The 20,467-nt window shown below is 51.0% G+C and overlaps 2 protein-coding genes across 7 annotated transcripts in view; one reads left to right on the top strand and one right to left on the bottom strand.

Annotated features, from left to right (window-relative positions):
- Positions 1-6,384: 6,384 nt before the first annotated feature.
- Tldc2 (TBC/LysM-associated domain containing 2) lies at positions 6,385-19,083 on the top strand. Of its 6 annotated transcripts, XM_048810976.1 has the most exons (8): positions 6,413-6,582; positions 7,421-7,479; positions 7,587-7,659; positions 8,960-9,121; positions 9,759-9,911; positions 12,145-12,240; positions 17,552-17,625; positions 18,535-19,082. In XM_048810976.1, exons 3-8 carry the CDS (start codon positions 7,627-7,629, stop codon positions 18,668-18,670), a joined length of 654 nt encoding a protein of 217 aa, XP_048666933.1. In that variant the 5' UTR covers positions 6,413-6,582; positions 7,421-7,479; positions 7,587-7,626; the 3' UTR covers positions 18,671-19,082. The 6 variants fall into 6 exon arrangements, with proteins under 6 accessions (XP_048666932.1, XP_048666935.1, XP_048666933.1 ...); XM_048810975.1 differs by lacking the exon at positions 7,421-7,479 and having other exon boundaries at positions 6,385-6,470; XM_048810974.1 differs by lacking the exon at positions 7,421-7,479.
- Samhd1 (SAM and HD domain containing deoxynucleoside triphosphate triphosphohydrolase 1) overlaps positions 8,361-20,467 on the bottom strand; it is a 62,016-nt gene continuing 49,909 nt past the window's right edge. The window contains 1 exon segment of the mRNA XM_048810973.1: positions 8,361-10,734. Coding sequence (XP_048666930.1) covers positions 10,720-10,734 — 15 coding nt within the window. The 3' untranslated portion in view covers positions 8,361-10,719.

The raw sequence follows: 20,467 nt of genomic DNA, 5'->3' as shown, positions 1-20,467 counted from the left end.
AGAGACAGGGCCAACGGATCGCACCCCGGGGAAGCACCCCGCTGCCCAGTGTCCTGGATCGGGCAGCGTGAGCGGCAGGAGGGGGGATTCCCCGGCCGAGGTCCGCCGGACCTCAGCACACTGGAGCCAGCATCCATGCACACCCGGCGCCTCGCCCCTCGCCCCTCGCCTTGTGCTGAGCGTGCGCGAACTCCGCCCCCTTTAACCTTGCCAAACAACACCAACGATCCCATCGTACAGATGCGTAAACTGAAGCCTTTGGGGGACTAGCGATCCGCTCACGGTCAACGGCAGAGCCGGGAAGGACTCAAAACTCACGCCTCCAGGACGTGCTCCGGCTCCTTCTGCCTCAGTTTCCCTCCCGCTGCCCTAAGGACTGTGCAGTGCTGGTGCACGCCCACTCTGCACGCTTAGAGCGCCTGCGGTCCTAGGCATTGTCCCCTCTCCCCTACCTCGGTTTCAGACTCTGTACAGCAAAAATGGAAACGACACGTTACTTAGTGTCACACCAGTGGATGCTTTAGGAGTAGTTTTTGGCCCCGGTGGGAGCTGGAATGGGCTGGAGAAGGTCTGATTCCTCCACCACCACCACCCCCCCCCAAAAAAAAAAAAAAACAGGAGCAGCTCCGGAAGGCCCTGGAGCCCCGGCTCTCGTGGTTGTGATTTCTTTCCCTCTGGGACTGTCTCCCGGGCTCCTCTCCGCTTTGTGGATTTTCCCGAGTCCATTACAACTTCCTCACCCCTGCCCGGCGCCTTGCTGCCACTGCCCACCCTAAAGCACCGCAAGGCAGAGGCAGATTAAGTTTGTCTGTTGGCCCAGGGCGGTCCCTCACCCTCAGGGTGGGCTCCCTTGCCCCTGGAGGGCAGAGCTGTGTTAACCCCTCTGCAGCCTCCTCTTCCTCCCGTTATTCCCTCCTCCCATTTTTTTCTCCTCCTTTTCCATGCTTTTCTTTTCTTTCCCCTTTTCCTCCTCCTGCTCCTTTTTCTTCTTCCTCCACCTTTTCCCGTGCCCTGACACACGACACAGCTAGCACCAACTCCACTTCCATGTCTCTTCCGTGAATACATTCCCCACGAATACACTCCTGGAGAGGCCCCTCTCACCTAAGGCATGACTTCATCGGGACCCAGGTGTGTGAGCGCCCCTGCACCCTCAGACCCTGCGGGTGCCCCCATGGAGAGAGAAGGGCTATTCAACAGGTTCTTAGCAAACACTGCTTCAGGGACATGCCCATCGGCTCCTACACACACACACACACACACACACACACACACACACACACGCCCCTCCTCCCCAGCGCCCTCTGCTGAGCGTGTGGGGACTCCTTTCCCTTTCACTTTGCAAAGGGAGGCCAAGGATCCCATCCCATTGTACAGATGCATAAACTGAAACCTAGCAGGAACATGTGATCCATTCATGGTAAACCGCAGAGCCAGGACACAACCCACACCTCACCCACTCAACCCTGTTAGCACAGAGAAGTCACTGAAGACACTGGTGGGCTTGCCAGTGCCTGGACTCATGGAGCACACAGTATAGAGGGAGATGGACCAAAAATCATAGAGCAAGACTACTAAGCAGTGAAGAGGTACCCTTGGGCTAGTGACCCACCGTAGGCCTTCCTACTTCTGGGCCTCAGAGTCCCCACCTGGCCTGGTCTAATGTTCCAGATGACTGAGTTCTTCCAGCTCTGACACCCCTGGTCTTGTAGACTGGTCCTGGTGTGGGACATAGAGATGCTACGTAGCCCTTGGAAATTGTTGCCTTTCTCTCTGCTTCCCTTGCTCCTACATGGAACTTGGAGGTATTAGCTGGTGTGAATCCACACAGGGGACATACCACCATATCAGATCAGGCTCAGCCACCCCTGACACACTCTTGGCCACACAGGTGATCCTGAAACTAGAGTGACCTGCACCTCCCCTCCTGGATAGGATCTGAGTCCTGACTCTATCACTTATCTTTTCTGGGTCCCAACACCCCTGGCTGAGCAAAGAACTGAGGGTCCTTCCTGCGCTGAGATTTTTTTAGATTTGGGGAGATAAGACTCTGCTGCAGCTCTAGGGGAGCACCTCTACCACTCACCCTGAGAATCCAGCCCCAAGTGGGAAGGAAGCCCAGGCCTCATGGAGTAGCCACATGAAGGGGCTCCAGCCAGCAACTCCAACTCTGGTCCTCACTGACCACCAGACATATGCGAGTCTGAAGGTACAGATGATCCAGCCCCTCCCTCAGTCCCCACCTTGCGGCCACCCCAGCTAACACAGAACCTACCCAAACAGCAAAGCAAGTTTTGTGACACAGCATTGGGAAACTAGAATGCATGACCAAGGTCATACAGCTTGGAAGTGGCAGGACTGGGGTTGATTTGAATGCAGGACTACCCAATTCCAGAGCCTGCTGGATCGCACGATTGGCTGCAAACTGTCCAGCTCAGCATCAGCACCCAGTGTGTGTTATATAAAGAAGGAATGAAGAGGGGCTGAGGTTGTGGCTCAGAGGTGGAGTGCTTGCCTAGCAGGTGAGGCACCACATATTTTTTTTAAAAAAGGTTAAATTCTTGGGGCTGGGATTGTGGCTCAGCGGTAGAGCGCTCGCCTAGCACAGCGGGACCCAGGTTCGATCCTCAGCACCACATAAAAAAATAAAGGCATTGTGTTGTGTCCATCTACACCTAAAAATAAATATATTTTTTTAAATAAAAAGGTTAAATTCTTAAAAAGAAGAAGAATGAAGGGGCGGGATGTATCTCAGTGATAAAATGCCATGGTATTCAATCCCCAGTACAAAAGAAAAGAGGGAATGAAGGAGGGAAAGAGGAAGCACTAGGGATTGAAACAGCAAACTATGTTATTGACATTCATGGATGTGTCAAAATGAACCCCCACTGTCCTACATAACAATAATGCACTAATAAAAAAGAAGGAATGATGTATTAAATGATTGTAAGGATTATATAGCAGATTGTAAGCAAGGAAGGCGATGATTACCCAAGTGGAAAAAATGGTTTTATTTCTCCCATTCAACCTGTTATGTTGACCAACGTGACAGAAACCAAATAGGGGCTCACTCCTGTGGTTTTTGTAACTAAAGTAAAAGTTGTTTCTTATGCAAATCATGAAAGAAACAAGCTCCTGACTGAAGGATTGTAGGGAAACCTGCTTAAAATAGAGTAATTGGGGGAGCCTCTGGTCTTTAAACTTGGTTATTCAAGGAGCCAGGGAAAGAGGGAAGAGCAGGAGTAAAGGCCTGAAGGAGGAACAGGTCGGGTAGATGTTGGAGGAAGTGATAAGGTCAATACAGAGAACCCATTAGGTAAAGGAGAAGATAGAGGTGGGGTGGGGAGCAGGAATGAGGGCAAACCATAGGCAGAGGATTTATTCTTGACACAGTGACAAGTCATTAGAGATGCAAGCCAGGGAGTAATACAATCTAATTTAGGTTTTAAAATAGATTACTTTGCTGCTGGCGAGAATGGATGAGAAGATGGGTCAAGGGGCTACTGAAGCAGACAGTGGCTTGGATGAGACTGGAAGCAGTGGAGAGGGAAGAAAGGTTTTGGCTCTTGTTTTGTTTTGCTTTTGCAGTACCGGGATACAACTCAGGAGCATTCTATCACTGAGCTACATCCCCGGCCCCTTTCATTTTTAATTTTTTTTAGTTTTAGGTGGACACAATATCTTTATTTTACATTTACGTGGTGCTGAGGATTGGACCCAGTGCCTCGTGCTGCTAGGCGACCACTCTACCACTGAGCACAACCCCGCCCTCATTTTTAATTTTGAAACGGGGTCTAGCTAAATCGCTGAGACTGGCCTCAAAATTGTGGTACTCGGGCTGGGGCTGGGGCTCAGGGACAGAGCGCTTGCCTAGAATGTGTGAGGCACTGGGTTCGATCCTTAGCACTACGTAAAAAGAAATACATAAAATGATTTTTTAAAAATTGTGATCTTCCTGCTTCAGTCTCCCAAATTTCTGGGATTATAGGCAAAGATGGGTTCTTAAGATGTGTTCTGGAGCTTTGAAGAGTCAGACACCCTTGGCTGGGAGTGAGGACCCAGAGAAACAAAGTCAAGTTCCACTCCCTGGTTTCTGGCTTCAGCTGGGGAGCGAATGGTGGCACTATTGACTATGTCAGGAAGGACAGGCTTGGAGGTAGTCAGGGACAAGAGCACTACATTAGGAGGGGGAAATGAAGAGTTCTTTTTGGTCATGTTCAGTTTGAAGTGTCTATGGAGGCATCCAGTGGAAAACTCAGGCAAGGGACATAGGAGCATAGAGCCCCGCCTAGCAGTTAGGTCTGCGCCATGAGAGTCACTGACATTTAGGTAACTGTCAAATCCATGAGACCCGCTGAGGTCACGGGGGCGGGGGGGGGGAGGGTCTGTAGGATGAAAATCTGGTCCTAGAATCAGGGAGGTAGGAATTCCTGGTTCTAGAAAGTGGGTCAAAGAGGAGAAACCAGCCTCAAAAGACAGGGAGCCGAAGCCAAGGAGCACAGAAGCAAGGAAGGGGCTGCCAGGACCTTGAAAAGAGCCAGGGTTTGGGCACAGGAGCCACAGGGAGTAGACTGAAGAGTGAACAGGAGGTCAGGGCAGAGTGTAGGGAGAGGGCTGGTGGGGCCAGCAGGGAGGAAAAAGAGGGACAGGAGAGATGAGCTAGGTCTGCAGAAGCAGACACATCCAGGGCTGGGACTAGCTTTGGAAAGCCGCAGGGACCTGTCTTCCATTGCTCTGGAGGGAAGACAGAAGACACAGGTAAGATGCAGGTGGAGGTGGAGGGTGGGCGTGGCCGACATTCACGCAACAGGAATGAAGTGGCTAGCTGAGGGCAGCAGGGAGTGCCAGCCTGTGAGAATGACCTCAGAGAGTGGAAATCTGACCTCTGGGGACACATGAGGGAGGATGTCAGGCCATCATGTCAGGCACCTGTTTAACACTTGAAGTGAAACCAGCCCCAGTCACCCCAGGGAACAAGGGGCGTAGCAGCTTCTCATTTTCTCTTGGTCTTTTCAAGTTTCTTTTGTGTGGCTGAAATTGTCCCGCAGGTGCCGTTCTATATCTTTTTTTCTTTCTTTCTTTTTTTTCCTTTTTTCTTACCAGGAGAGTGGAAACATTTCCCATTCACACCTAAACTCTCTGCCAATGTCACTGAGGCGCTGAGTGGATGCTCCATGCCTGGGTCACTCACCTTTCTCCCTTTAATGGGACACTCCAGCTGTTTCCTGGAGATGACTACGCAGTTTGAGTGGGAGGTGGCACGCAATCTGCAGAGGAGAAAGGAGGCCGGCTGTAGGGCAGAGTAGGGGTGGTAGGGCAGAGTGGGGGTGGCAGGCCCCCTGGCACCCGATGCCCACTACTTCCCCTTTCTGGGGGCTGTTACCTGACAGGTGTGTTGCTGCCAGGTCACACTCTGAATTTTCCTGGATTTGCAGACAAAGAATGGGAGAGCTCGGCAACCCTCCCTGACTTCTCAGAGTGTCCAATGGTCGGGCATGGAGCATGGGGGAAACGGGGATAAGAGGGATACCCAGGCAGGGGCGGCAGGAAGTGCCCGGCATGTGACCCTGGGCCGTTTACAGCTTAAACACACATTGCAACAGCCATGTTTGAAGTGGCAACAGGACTCTTCACTTGGCTGTTTTTCCCAAAATAGAAGTCCTTTGGCATCCCCCGATTCCTGGAGGAAGTATTGCCCCCAGGACACCTGGTCTTAGGCAGAGTATGAGGGACCCAAGTCCTCTCCACCAAGGCCAGAGGGACAGGGTCTCTTTTAGATGGGTAAAGAGGAGGCCGCCTGTGAGACATGTGTTCACCCACCCAACAGAGGCTGATCAGAGCTACCCACCTGGGGGCCAGCTGAAGTCCTTCTGGCTCTGACTTTTATGACTGAACAACACAACAGTCACCAAGGTCCTATTGGGAGCCAGGGATAGAGAATGCCCACCGACAGTGTCTTCTGGGCCACACTGGGCTGTGCACGACCTCCCTGACTGTACCCAAGGCTAATGAGGAAAGTCCTCACACCATCTGAGGGGGAGCCAGCAGGGCAAAGCCCGGCCCCAGGCTTCCCCACAGCACAGCGTTGACAGAGAGCGACCCGCATTGCTCTTTCCCGTAGCATTTGCATATCACAGATTCTACCCTTAAGGAAAGGGTCCTCAGTAGTGGGCATCAGACACCAGGTGGCCCCTGGGAGCTCCTGGTAAGAGCCAAGGAGCCCAGTGTCCCCCACCTTTGAGATTTTGGGGACAGAGCCAGGGCAGAGGCCTGCTGAGGTTTTGTTTGTGTGTGTTTGTGGATCTGAGTTCTGATGTAGGATAATCACCAACAGGTTGTCCCGGCTGGAACCGGAGCTGGCGCAGGGCCAGGGCCTGCCACCTTCTGGGTGAATATAAGAGCCGCCTGGGGCAGAGGTGCCAGCCACCTGCTGGGGGACAGGAGTTTGGAGCCAAAACTGCTGCTGTCAGGTGGGCAGGGTCGGGTGTTGATGTGGCCAGTTGTCCTCAGGATCAAGGATGGACACTAAGGAAACTGTCGACCAGAAAGCCAGAGGCAACTAGGTGTCCAGGGCCTGGCAGGGTGAGTCCCTGCCTCCAAGGTTCTCACCTTTCCCTCCCCACGTCGAGCTTCTCACCTTGTGAGGGACTGAAGGACTGAGTCCCAGAGGCCCCCGGGTGGGAAGCTGGCCTCTTGTTGGGGAGTCGGGCCTGGATTTCTAGAGGTAATGTGGGGTCGGTAGTAAGCACTGCGATTACCCAGCACACTGGGGTTATCTTATGGAATCAAGGATGTGAGGATGGAGGCCTGGCTAAGGATCTTAATTCAGGCACTGCCTTTATTTATTATTATTTTTTAACTTTATTGTTGTTGATGGACCTTTATTTATTTATATGCAGTGCTGAGAATCGAACACAGTGCCTCACACATGCTAGGCAAGCGCTCTACCACTGAGCCACAACCCCAGCCCCACTTTAATTTATTCTTACGACAGTCTCCTGAGGTAGCTATTAGTGTTTCACAGAAATGCAGACCGAAGCACAGAGATGTTAAATAGCTTGCCCAAGGTCACACAGCCAAGTAAGTGTTTAATATTGGAACCTTGACACCGCAGCCATGCCCCCCACTTCCCACTTTCTTTCTGGTGCTAGGGATCAAACTCAGGGCCTTGTACACTTTCTCGCGAGTGTTCTACCACTGAGCTACACTCCTAGCTCAAAAAATTTTTAAAGGACCTGCTCCTTTGCAAATGGGCTTATCATGGTCAAGCAGGGAGTCAGAGGCCCTGGGCCCCCAGCCTGGGCTTCAGGCATCCCTGGAAGAGCCGTGGTCCCTAGGCCAGGCTGTCAGAAGGGCGAGGAGGAGGAAGGGAATCACGGCTAGAATCTGTTCCATGTGACTGATGTATCGATTCTGTCAGTGCGGCCTGGAGTGCCCAGTTGCTCCCAGATCCACCCAGGGGACACCAGGGGGTGACAGGTGAGAGGAGGGAGCAAAGGGCAGCTGGGTGGCACGGAGCCAGCGAGGTGTGCCCAGGCGCCTCCCTCCTGTCTCCAGGCCTGTCATAGCACTTCCTCCCTGGACAGGGCTGGGGACTGGCTCCCGGCGCAGGGCTGCAACAGAAGAATGCAAGGTCTCCGCTGGCGTTACACGAGGCTGGTAAGGGTCCAGCTCGGGCTGTGGGTGAGGTTGGGACGGAGTGAGATCTCGGCCAGGGAGGGGCCTGGGCTGGGGTTGGAGGCAGGTGGGTGCTTTGTTCCCCTCTCAAGTCCCTTCCTGGCTGTCTAGGGGTTTAGAGCAGGGCCTGTGGCCCGTGTTCCCCGCCCCGTGGTCCTCAGATGGAGCTGTGTCCAGAGGCCCCCACACAGTGAGGGGCCCGTTATTCAGCCTGGGGACAGGGGCAAGCAGGAGCCCTGGGCATTTCTGTCCTTTTTTTTAAAAAAATTTTTTTAGTTGTAGATGGATGCAAAACTTTATTTATTTTTATGTGGTGCTGAGGATCGAATTCACACGTGCGAGGCAGGTGCTCTACCACTGGACATTTCTTATTCTCTAAGGGGTCTCTCCTTCCTAAAAGCCTGAAATCATTTTGTGTAGGTCTGCATGCATGCGCAAGTGTCCATGCATGTGGGGACACACACACACACATACACACACACAATTACACACCAAGTACCCAAGTACCCCTGGTACAGAGCAGAAGCTCAAGGGAGTAAATGATATAGCAGCACACACCCCACCCACACACCCACACCTTTACACACTCCCAGCTTGCCCTCAGAACACAGTGACATGTAACACGCCGTGTAACACACTCACCTACACTGGACACCTTCTCACACTGAGAAGCCAGAACAAAATTCACATGGAGAAACACATTTTATAACCACCTATAAAAACACTGTCTCACCTGTGACTACACACATGGTTCCACTGGCTGACAGGGAGAAATTAGAAGCACATTCTTCGGATTCTGGATGAGATACAGAGAGCTCAAGCATGGCGAGCACACAGCACCGTCCAGCCCAGCATGAGCCGTGCCAATGTCAGCCCTTGTCATTACCACTAGTGCTGTTGTGGTCCTTAATTCAGGCACTAACACCAATGGCTGCATCTCATAGGATGGGCTGCCACCTGCCCTTCTCCCCTGCCCCACACGGAACTCAAAAGCCAGCGTCCACCCTGGGTTCAGCGGAAACAGGTGGACAGGTGCAGGGCCACGGCTCCACTGGCAGCACTGTGCCCTGGGGTGTGTGACCCTGCATCTTCACTGGTGGCAGCCAGGAAGGAAGCAGGCTGGAGGCAGGGCAGAGTCCTGTCTGTCACGGGCACCTCCCGGCTCTCCTGGGCTGGGCTGCAGGGACCTGGGCAGGGGGTGGGCAGTCAGCCTGAGGCTTCTGGGCTGGGAAAACAGTGCAAGTTGGTCCCTCAACCCATTGGCGACCTTGTGTCTTCACAGCCCAGCCAGATGGAGGACACCATGTCTGGGGAGGAGGGGGAGGAGGAGGAAGAGGAGGAGGAGACAGCCCCAGCCCCAGCTCCTGCCCCTGCCCCTGAAGACCCCGTGGAGCCCCAGCTGACAGAAGCCAGCCAGGTTCTCGGTGCCTCGGAGATCAGGCAGGTTCGGACACTGCCCTTCCCAGGACTTCAGCCCTGGAGCTCTTCCCCACACCTGCCACTCCCAGGGACACTGGGGTCACAGATCTCTGTCTCCAGCTCTCTGTGTCACCTTGGGTGAATCGAGTCTTCTCTCTGGGCTTCCCTTTCCTTTCTAGTAAAAACCCAGTAACGTTTCCAGCAGCCTCTGCACGGGGCTGAGAGGCTGAGAACCCAGGAAAAGACGTTAATTCCAAGATGGAATCAGTCTTGGGAACTGAAGCCAATCTGGGGTGTAGGTGGGACAGGAGATGGGGGACAGGGAGGAAGGATGCAGCATCCGTGTATTCTCTGGCCTCTTGAGGACAAAGTGACCCAGAGGAGTGAAACCCTGCCTGGGTTTGGCTCCTGGCTCTGCCATTTACTCTCCTGCGGGTTTGGGGCTGGTTGCCCCACCTTGCTGAGGCTCAGTTTCCTTATCTATAAAATGGGAAGAAAAACTCCTGTCTCCAAGGGCTGTTGCCAAGAGGCACGAAGCCCTGGAAACAGTGAGGCACCGTGCCCGTCAGGGGTGCTGAGCCCAGTCCTCTGGGTCCTGAGGTTATGATGGAAGGAGGACAGTGGGAGAGGACCCCCTCACTTACCTCCAGCCCTGCCCCCAGCTTAGCCTCCACCTTCCCGCACGAGTCACCGGCCACCCCTGGAGTCTCGTTTTCTGTACCTCGAGGGACGGCTTTAGTCTGCGGAGCCTGTACCGGCAGATGGAAGGCCACAGTGGGCCAGTGCTCCTGCTCCTGAGGGACCAGGATGGGCAGGTGAGTTGGGCTGGGGTTCTGGGGAACAGAGCTGGACATCAGTGGGTCCAGCCCATGACAGCCTTAGGGACGAGAGGCAGAGGTGATAAACCAAGCCACCTCTAACAGACCCTGCTGATGGCGTGGAGGCCTACCGCGCTCAGAGCCAGCCCAGGACACATGATCCTAAGCTCCTTCTACATCCAGACTAGATGGATTCACCCCAGAAAGGTCCCGGCCCTCTTGGAGCTAATAGTTTAATGGGGGGAGGGCTCAGGCCTTAAGCAAATAATCATTTGACCATAAAACAAAACTGCATTGCTAGCCTCAAAGCACAAGAAACTATGGAGGGATTTTAAGCAGGTGATCTACAGCTTAAATATCAGTGTATTTTTTTTTCTAATGGACAGAATGCCTTTATTTTATTTATGTGGTGCTGAGGATCAAACCCAGTACCTCACACGTGCTAGGCAAGCACTCTGCCACTGAGCTACAGCCTCAGCCTGTGTTCTTTTTTTTTTTTTTTTTGAGTCTTTCTTTTGGTGCGGGGACTTGAACTCCTGACCTTGTGCATGCTAGGTAAGCATTCTACCCCTGAGCTCTACCCCCAGCCTAAGGCCATTGCTTGTTCGGAAATCACCCCTAACTGGTAGGAGAAGGATGAGTTGGAGGAGCTGAGAAGGGAAGCAGGTCCGAAGAGGCAGCTGACTCCTGCATTTTATAAGAGGAGGCTTGAGGTAGCTATGCCTGACGTCCATGTGGTCTTTCCAATGGTGGATTTCCAAGAAGGCTCTCCATATAAAAGGAGGGGTGGAACTGGTAGCTCATTTCAAATGATGATCTCCTGTGGAAGGAACATACTAGAGCTGGGAGAGGTCTCAGGGATTCCAGAGGATATACCCCTCCACTTGGGCCAGAGTGCCTGTCTCCAAATGCTGATGGAAGGAATCCCTGCCTGAGGGCCAGGAAGCTCACTCTCTTCAGAAGCAGCTCCTTGTGTGGCAGAAACCATTGACTATGAGGAAGTTCCTCCTAATATTAAGCCCCCAACCCAGCTGTTTCCAGTGATCCTACCTCTGCCACCCAGCGTCATTTATAATAGTGACAATCCACAGCCCACCTACCTATCCCACCAGAGGATGATGGCTAAGTCAATGCAAATCCCTCCACAGAGTGAATGAGGTTTCACTCCATATAGTGAAATACCAGGCAAGCAAGAAACATGATGTAAAGCATACCTATTAAGTGTGTTAAGTTTTTTTTTTTTTTTAAGCGTGATATTAAAGGCATTCTTGGGACAACTGGAAAAAATGGAATAGGAAGTAGCTACTAGATGACATTATGGGATTATTGTTAATTCTCTTAGGGGGGATGATAGTAGTGTGGTTATGTAAGAGAAAGTCTCCGTTCATAGGAGATGAACTATTTGGTATGGTCATAGTATCTGCTGCTTAATTTCAAGTGGGACAGAGAAATATATAAATGAAGAGGGGGGGGGGAGAGAGACAAATATAGCAAACAACTTCATGATTTTGAGTCTAGTGGGGGGATCTGTACTGTGTTTTGAAGTTTTTTATGTTTGAAATTGTTAAAGAAAAGTGAGGATAACAACTTTAAGGATTTTCAATTTGAAATGATGCAAGGGCACACTCCTGTAGTCTCAGCTTCTCAGGAGGCTGAGGCAGGAGGATCAGCAATTTAGCAAGATCCTAAGCAACTTGATGAGACCCTGTCACAAAATAAAAAATAAAAAGGGTTGGGGGTGTAGCCGGTGGTAGAGCGCCCCTGGGTTCAATCCCAGTGCAAAAAGGGCGGGGGAAGAGAAGTGAGGGCAGCAGAGCCCCAGACCAGCCCACTATATGGAACCTTGCTTTCGTGTGGAAGTGTGCACACCGGCATCAACCTGAGACTAGAGGAAACACACCAAAAATATCATGAAAAATTACCCTGGGGAGCCCGAAGGGGATCTGGGAGGGTCCTGTTTTGTCTTTGCTTGTCTGTGACCTCGGGTGTTTCTGGAAGTACTTGTGTAAAGTAAGTGGGTTTGAGGGCGCTGACACTGAGAGGCCCCACGGGCTCTCCTGGGGATTGGCAGGGAAGGGGTGCAGGTAGAGACCAGGGGGGCTCCCCACCCGCTCTGCCCCTGGCTCCCCTGGGGCCTTGAGGACAAGCCTGCCTCACGGAGTCTGCAGGACGGGGTTGCCAGAGACCCCAACTCCCTCCCAGTGTCAGACCCCTGTCCTCTGCCTTCCAGATGTTTGGCGCCTTCTCCTCCTCAGCCCTTCGACTCAGCAAGGGCTTCTACGGCACAGGCGAGACATTCCTCTTCTCCTTCTCCCCACAGCTGAAGGTGAGGGTCCTCATTTCCTATGGGGCGGGGGGCTCTATGGCAGGCCACAGTTCCCAGGGTCCCAGTGGCCCCCAGCTCCAACCCCCATGCTGGGCTGCTTGGTGTCCCTCTCTCCACCCAGGGGAACGCAGCAGGGCAACGAAGGGCAGAGCATCCTCTTGGCCTGTCCATCTTTAAAAAAGAAAATGCTCTGTAGGTCTTGAGTGACCACTGACGGGCTGAGGGGAGGGGTGCCCCTGTCCAGGCACAAGCTGGAAAGGCAGCAGGGGCCCAAGAGCAGATGGTTCTGAGGTGTGGTGGCAGGAGGATGTGGCCAATGGCTTCTTGGGAAGCACAGGTGAGGTCCTCAGCTAAGAGTGAGGATGGAGGAGGGGCATGAAGGAGAGGGAGGGAGTCACACAGGATCCGCAGCATGGGGAGGGGGCCCTAGAGGAGACTGTGGGACAGGACCGCCAGGCTGTGGCGGGTGGAGGTTTGGGTCTGTGAGTTTCCAGGCGGGACAACCCCTCAGCAGTGTCCATCACCTCTGCCAGGCCTGGAGAAAGGTGGATGGGAGGGTCCTCCAGGATTGGGGTTTTGCCAAGTTGGTTGAGCCGAGGCAGGAAGGGAGCCGAGCATGGTGGCACACACCTGTAATCTGGGCAACTCGGGAGGCTAAGGCAGGAGGAGTGCAAGTTTGAGGCCAGCCTCAGCAACTTAGCGAGTCCCTATCTCAAAATAAAATAAATAAAAAATAAAAAGTGCTGGGGATGTAATTCATGGTAGAGCACTTGCCTAAGCAGAACTCTGGGGCACATCCCATCTCCCTGCCCTCAACCCCCCCAACACACACAGGCAGAGAGGGAAGAGCAGGTTGAAGGAGAGAAAATACAAAACGCACCACATGGGGCTGGGGTGTGGCTCAGTGGTAATGCCCTGGGTTCGATTCTCAGAATCACATACAAATAAATAAAGAATCGAACCCAGGGCGTTACCACTGAGCCACTGAGTTTTTATATATATATAAAAACCCAAAATGCATCACAGAATCTAGGCTGTAAAGAGGCAAGGGAAGCCACCAGAAACTGAGGGATACTGGGACAAAATTGGCCTCAGTAGAGGACAGGTCTCCCTGAGGAGCAGGGAACAGTGTGTTGACCTGATGGATATGGCATTCAAGGGACATTTGAGCTAGACTGTGGACTTGTCCCTGATGAGGACAAGTCCCCCGAGGTGACCGCGGAAGACAGTAGCTGAGAACCCTCTGGAGGTTAAGAGAAAAAGACTGTAGGCGGGGACAGGGACAGAAGTTCACCCAGGAATCAGGAAAGAGGAGGGGATGGTGAGTGATGGGGGTGAAGAGACCCGTGACCGATGGCCACAGGTGGTTGGTATCTCAGGTGGCACCATCTACCAAGGAGCTGGGGCTCTTTCCTTATTTTTGTTTTTTGGTACCAGGAATTGGATCTGGGGTGCTTAGCCACTGAGCCACACCCCAGCCCTTTTTATTATTTTATTTTATTTTATTTAAAAAAATATTTTTAGTTGTAGATGGACACAATGACTGTTTATGTTTTTTTATGAGCAAGCCTCTACCACTGAGCCACATCCCCAGCCCCCTTTTATTTTTTCTTTAGAGACAGTAAGTTGCTGAGGCTGGTGTGTGATCCTCCTGCCTCAGCCTCCCGAGTCGCTACGATGGAGCTGAGGCTCTTGAAGGAGGGAGAAGCTGTCAGAAAGACCAGGTGGTCTAAGGTGACAAACTCAGCTCTTGCTTACCGCCATGGGGTTTCTGAAGGACAATGATAATAGTCCCAAACATCTCCCATCCCAAACGTCTTCCATCCAACAATTTTCTGCCTCTGGGTCCTTTATTGAAGGAAGCCACCGAGCTCTGCTTGCATGGCAGGGAGCATCCTACTTTTAGCATGAATCAACATGAGGGCTGCTGGTGGGTCACCTTCCCGCCTCCACACACCAGCACCATCCTCACATCAGTCCCCGGAGGACTGTGCCATTATCATCCCCATGCTACAGAGGAGGAAACTGAGGCAGAGAGAAGTTGAATGATGGGCCCCAGTTAACTCAGTTGCCGGAGGTGAGGACAGGACAGGAGTCTGTATGCAGCCGCAGCACAGCACGACCTCTCTGAACTGCAGAGGGTCCCCGGCTTAGGATGCTCCTGTGCTGGGGAAGGAAAGCTGAACACTGAACTGAGTAAGAAGGGCTCCGGAAGAAGCGCAGAGGCACCCGTGTCTGGTGGGGAGGGTGATCAGGGAGGCTTCCTGGAGGAGGAGCTTCTGGAGATGGATCTTGATAGACAAACCCAAGATGAGCAGGCGGCTGAGGGGGTCAGAGGAGTTCTCAGAGCTGTGCTTGGGGGAACGAGAGCACATTCAGGCATCCATAGAGACAGGGTGGAGCAGGGAGTATATGGCTGGGCACTGTCATCAAGAAATACTGATTTACATTTTCTTCTATGGGTGGAGAATTAGTTCCAGGGGCTTCGGTTTGCTCTGAGCTCTTCTAATAAGTGCAGACCACCTTGCCAAAGGCTGTCTGTCTAGCCTCCACCAGCCAGAGCCTCCTCCAGTCTTCCTGGGAGACGGGCGCCAGTTGCGCACAGTCAGGATGCTGGTCATCACCACTGCCCCTCCAGTGTCCACATACTAGAGTTCTAGAACCTTCCTCCTACTGCAGGCCAACTCCTTGTCTGCCTCTTGCTGGCTCCCTCTCTTCCTCCAACCCTCTTACTGTCAGGGATCAGTTCTGGGTTCTCAGCTCTTCTCTGCCGACGCTCATTTCCTCTGTGGTTTCGTCCACCCTCACAGGTTTCCATGCCAACCACATGCTGATGACCTCTTCCCTGGACTCCAGACTCACACAGCCAACCGTTGCCCAGCACCTCTGCTTGGTTCTCCAACATGACATGTCAAGCTTAACCTGTCTGAAACTGAGCTCCTGTCTTTGCTCCATGACATCTGCTCCTCTCCCTGTCTTCCCTCACCAGAGATAATGGTACCTCCATCATCTCTGCCACTGTGACCAAAAAATCTTGGAGAGCTCCCTCTTCCTCTCACACCCGCATCTGGGCTAACGGCTGCCTCCGCCTATGTTCAGAATCCTCCACGTCTAGACGCATGCTTAGCTGTCACCCTGGTTCAAGCCTTCTTTGTTCCTGCTGCAGTATCCTAATGGGTCTCCCTGGTTCTACCTGCAGTCCTAACAGTTAGCTGGAATGATCCTTTTGAAAAGGAAGTCACAGCATGTTGCTTTTTGGCTTCCTTTTTCACTTGGAGAAAAGCCAAAGTCTGTACAAAGACCAATGACCTGGCCTGTCTCTGATATTGTTTCTTACCACTTTCCTTCCCCTCACTTTGCTCCAACCACACTGGCCTGAACTGGCACTTGGACATAGGTCTACTCTGCCTCAGGGCCTTTGTACATGCTGTTCTGCCCAGAATGCCCTTCTCTTAGGTCTCCACATGGCTCCATCCCACAGGACTTTGTCCTAATGTTGCCATTTCAGTGACTACCCTGCCTAGGTTATTTAAAATTATCACCCCCCCTATTCCCTGAAAACCTTTATTGCCCTTCTCAGTGTCATTTCTCTCCCTAGCATTTTCACCTTCTAACATGCTATTTCTTACTTTTTTATTTGCTTCCTTCCACTAGAATGTGAATCCTTTGAGGCACAGATTTTAACCTACTGTGTTAACCATTGTACCTAGTACTTAAACCGTGCCTGGTGCATAAATGCTAAAAAAATTACTGAAATGAATGATTTTTTCTTCAGGGGGACACTGTCTTCCCTGCCTATGGTTATGGAATCCTGTCTCTTAAAAAATTGGTTAATTCTTTACTGTCTTTGGTCTTCGGGCATTTCTGTGTCCTTCATAAATTCCCAATGCTTCATCCTTTAATTGCTATTCTAAGCAGCACCATGAACTTCATCTTAATTTTTTTCTGTAGCAATATTTATCTTATGGTTTCAAGTCTGAAGGTCATGTCTTTGAAGGAAGTTGAGGAAGTGTTCAATAGTTCTTTTTAATTTTTTATTTTTGATACTGGGGATTGAATTGCGGGGGTGGGGAGGGGCTTAACCACTGAGCCACATCCCTGACCTTTTTATTTTTTAAGACAGGGTCTCACTAAGTTTCTTACAGCCTTGCTAATTTGCTGATGCTGAAGCTGGCTTTGAACTTGTGATCCTCCTGCCTCAGCCTCCTGGGTGGCTGGATTACAGGCGTGTGTCACTGTGCTTGGCAACAGTTCTGTTTTCCTGTGGTTACTTGCTAATATTATCTCATCCCTTCTGAGCCAGGACTTTTCTTTTAATTAGTCCTTTTTAGGTTTTGTTTTTACAACTAATTGCTGGCAATAATATACCTTTGTGGCCCTTTAGAAGTCCTTTTATTGCCTAATTTGATTCTTAAATAATGTATTTATTTAACAAATTAATTCAGCCACAGCACTCCACTGTGCCGGGGACCAAGCTGCCCTCTGGACCGTACATTTCAGTGGGCGGATAAAGGCACACAGACGCCGCCGAATGAGTGCTCTCCGAGGGTAAACGCCAAGGAGGACAAGACAGGGCTGGCGGAAGAACGGCCTTAATAGGGATGTCCAGGAACGTTTCTGGGATGACCCTTAAGCTGAAAGAGAAGAGGGTCCTAGTAGACCTGGGGGAAGAGCCCTCTGGGCAGCAGGACCGGGGAGCACAGAGGTCTAAGCAGGAATGAGCTTTGGATGTTCCAGGGACAGCAAGGCCAGAGTAGCTCATGGGCAGTCAACAGGGGAGAAGAGATCAGAGAGAAAATCAGGGTGCAGGCAGCTGTGCCAGGGGCTCTAGTAAGGAGACGGATTTCCTCCATTACAGATTCCAAATAGAACACTCAGGTCACAGTGTGGAGATGGGCTGGGGCAGGAGCTGGTGGGACAAAAACATTGGGAGGCTGTGGCCAGGGCACGGGGGAGGAGGCAAGTTGTTGGGGACAGGCAGGCTTGGTGTGACCTGAAGTGAGAGATGCATGTTCGTGGTAGAATCAGCCCCTGCTCCACTTCTTTCCTGCTTTGGAAGCAGGAAGCCTCAGAGGTTTCTGTTCTATTCCTAGAGCGAAGGCGCTTCTAGGCTGTGGAAACTCAAACCACAGGGTGTGAGAGGTGATCAACAAGGAGAAGAGAAATCTCAGGAGCCTGGGGCCCAGAGTTCCTGCAGCTTGGTTGGACCCTGGAGGCTTTATTCCCTCCACGACGCTGCCATCTAGTGGCTTGGAGTCAGACTGCACAACCAGGACTCACCAGTAACCCTGAGCTTTGCCTGTCACCCCAGGTCTTTAAGTGGACAGGAAGCAACTCTTTCTTTGTGAAAGGAGACTTGGATTCCCTGATGATGGGCAGTGGCAGGTGAGTGTCGCCATCCTCCCGAGTCTTGGGGTGGAGTCTGTGTTTGGACCCTTTCTCTCTCCATAACTGCAGGCTGTAACTGCTCCAGATGAAGTGGGGAGGCTGGGGGTTCACTTTCTCCTTCAGTCACTGTCCACCCCCTGGGCCAACCTCTCAACCTCACAGAAGCCAAGGAGCGAGCAAGAAGATGCACAAACTCCCCACCAGTTTATACAGCTGAGTCGGAATTCATGTGACTTTGGGTACAATGACATGGTTGGATGAGGCTGGAGTCCAGAGATGGCAAGACTAAGATTTGCCAGTCAGCCCAGTGATCCTAGGGGACCTAACTTTAATTAGAGGAAGGCTACATCTGCCCTCCTCTAATAACCCGGGCTTCTGTATATGTGTCTGGGAGATGGAGAGAGTTAGGAAAAAGGAGGCTGGTCTCACTCTTGGTGTGACCTTCAAATGCAGGCACATTAATGAGTTTTACCCTGAGGGCAGAGATGAAAGCATTGCTTGATTAGTACCAAATTCTTTTGCTTTCCCAGCTGCCTGAAAAGCCTCCTTTGAGAGGCAGCTTGGCACAAACACATCAGCCATTGCTGATTTGCAGTAATTCACTTCTTGGCTCCAGCCTAGGTTTTCTGTGAAATGTGGGGATCAGAATGTTCCAAGTGTCTGGGCTGTGGGGATGGCTGTACCACTGTATGTATTTATGAAAATCCTTGAATTGTCTTTAAAAGTGCTTTAAGCCCCACAGGGAACAACATGCTGAATCCCCCCGAAAAGTCAGGATAAGTTGGTCTAAGGAACAATGAGGAGCAAACTGGGCAGCTGTGATGGCATGGCTAAGGCTGGTGGTGGTGGATTCTGAGGCCCGACATACAGGGCTGAGTCATGCCAACATCTTCTTCTTCTTTCTAGCGGCCAGTTTGGGCTATGGTTAGACGGAGACCTGTATCACGGGGGAAGCCACCCCTGTGCAACCTTCAACAATGAGGTGCTGGCCCGGCGCGAGCAGTTCTGCATCAAGGAGCTGGAAGCCTGGGTTCTGAGCTGATGCCCTGTGCCAGCAGCTTCCTGGGCCACAGGGACTCAGACCTGCTCATGGATGCTGTCCAGGTCTTCCTCACATGGGGCAGCCCCTTCTGAAACTAGGATGACATACTCATGTTGACTCTGGCTGTTGGACAGCCTCCTTGTGGCTTGAGGACAGACAGGTACGGGGGCAGACACTGTTCTGCGTAAGTGATCTGAATACGTGAAAGACACACCTTACCCAAGAAGCAAAGAGTACCTCATGAAAATTACTGTTATAGGAATTCAACAGTGAATACATGTTTATTGTAGAAAACCCAGAAGACACAGAAAAAATTTTAAATTGCCAGGTGTGGTGGGACACAGCTACTTGAGAGGCTGAGGCAGGAGGTAATCAAGTTCAAGGCCAGCCTAAGTAATTTAGCAAGATCCCATCTCAAAATAAAATAAATTATATATGTGTAATAAGAATTGTAGGGGCTGGGGCTCAGCGGTAGCGCTATTGCCTTGCATGTGTGAGGTACTGGGTTAGAGCCTCAGCACCGCATACAAATAAAAAAAAGTCTATCAACTAAAAAATAAATATAAAAAAGTACTATATCACTTTGCAATTTTATCCCAGTTGTAATCCAAAGAAAAATTTAAGCTGAGACTCCAACCATGCAGCATCCATCTCCCANAAAAAAAAAAAAAAAAAAAAATATATATATATATATATATATATATATAAAGAATTGTAATTAGAAAAAAACAAAGTACATGTATAAAGACATGAATTGGCATGAACATACTTTATATATAAAGATATGAAAAAAACTGTGCTGTATATGTGTAATAAGAATTGTAATGCATTCTGCTGTCGTGTATTAAAAATAAAATCAATTAAAAAAAAAGGATTGGGATTGGCTCAGCAGTACAGCACTTGCTGGAGGCCCTGGGTTCAACACCTGGACGCAAAAATGATGAATGAATGAATGAACGAATAAATGAATGAATGAATAAATAAATAAAACTGTCTAAAATGCAAACTCCCCAAACAGTAATGTTTTCATGTATATCTTTCAAAACAATTTTCTATGGAGATACATGTATATATATTTTTTCTTACAAAAACAGCATTCTTGTCATGTATAACTAATTAGAAGAAAACAAACAAACAAACAAAAACCTGTATTCTCTTACATGGGTGGTGTTGTACCTTGTATGTTTTAAGAATTACTTTAAAGAACGCTGTCAAACCTCAGAAACCTGGGCTCAGCCCGAGGAACTAACAAAGACTCTAGCAGCAGTATTCCTTCTCTTGTCCTGTGACTATTCTAGAACTCTGGGGGTCCTGCATGCCACCAAGGTACAATGAAGATATGAAAGCAGCAAATGAACAGTATGCTTATTTGGGCAAAGATGCTGAACCTCTGTGGATGGAACTTGAAGGAGATGAGAAGAGAGAAAGGAGTGTTTTCTGGTGCAACAGGAGGTCTGCAAACTAAGAACACTCCTTAGTCCTCTCCTTCCCACGCCAGGGCCTGCCTTCTGCTAGAGGGAAAGATGCTATTCCTTGCCCTTGCTGCACGAGGAGAGCTCCCTGCCAGGGACCTTGTTACTGCCATGCCTCTCGCTGACCCCACGGTGTGGAAGGACTAAGCAACATCAGAGTCCTGCATGGCCTGCATTCATGTGCACAGCAGGGTCAGACTGGGCACACACCAGGGTAAGGAGAAAGTGGCTCAAGAGCACACGTCCACACTGGAGACACATTCATGAAGCTTTATTGCAGCCATTTCCCTCACCCAGCTGAAGGAACCAGTAGGTTCTATTCACA

The sequence above is a fragment of the Marmota marmota genome, unplaced genomic scaffold, assembly GCF_001458135.2.
Source record: "Marmota marmota marmota unplaced genomic scaffold, marMar, whole genome shotgun sequence".
Classification (NCBI taxonomy): domain Eukaryota; kingdom Metazoa; phylum Chordata; class Mammalia; order Rodentia; family Sciuridae; genus Marmota; species Marmota marmota.
Note: the sequence above shows the minus strand (reverse complement) of the source record. Positions and strands in the feature narration are given on the sequence as shown.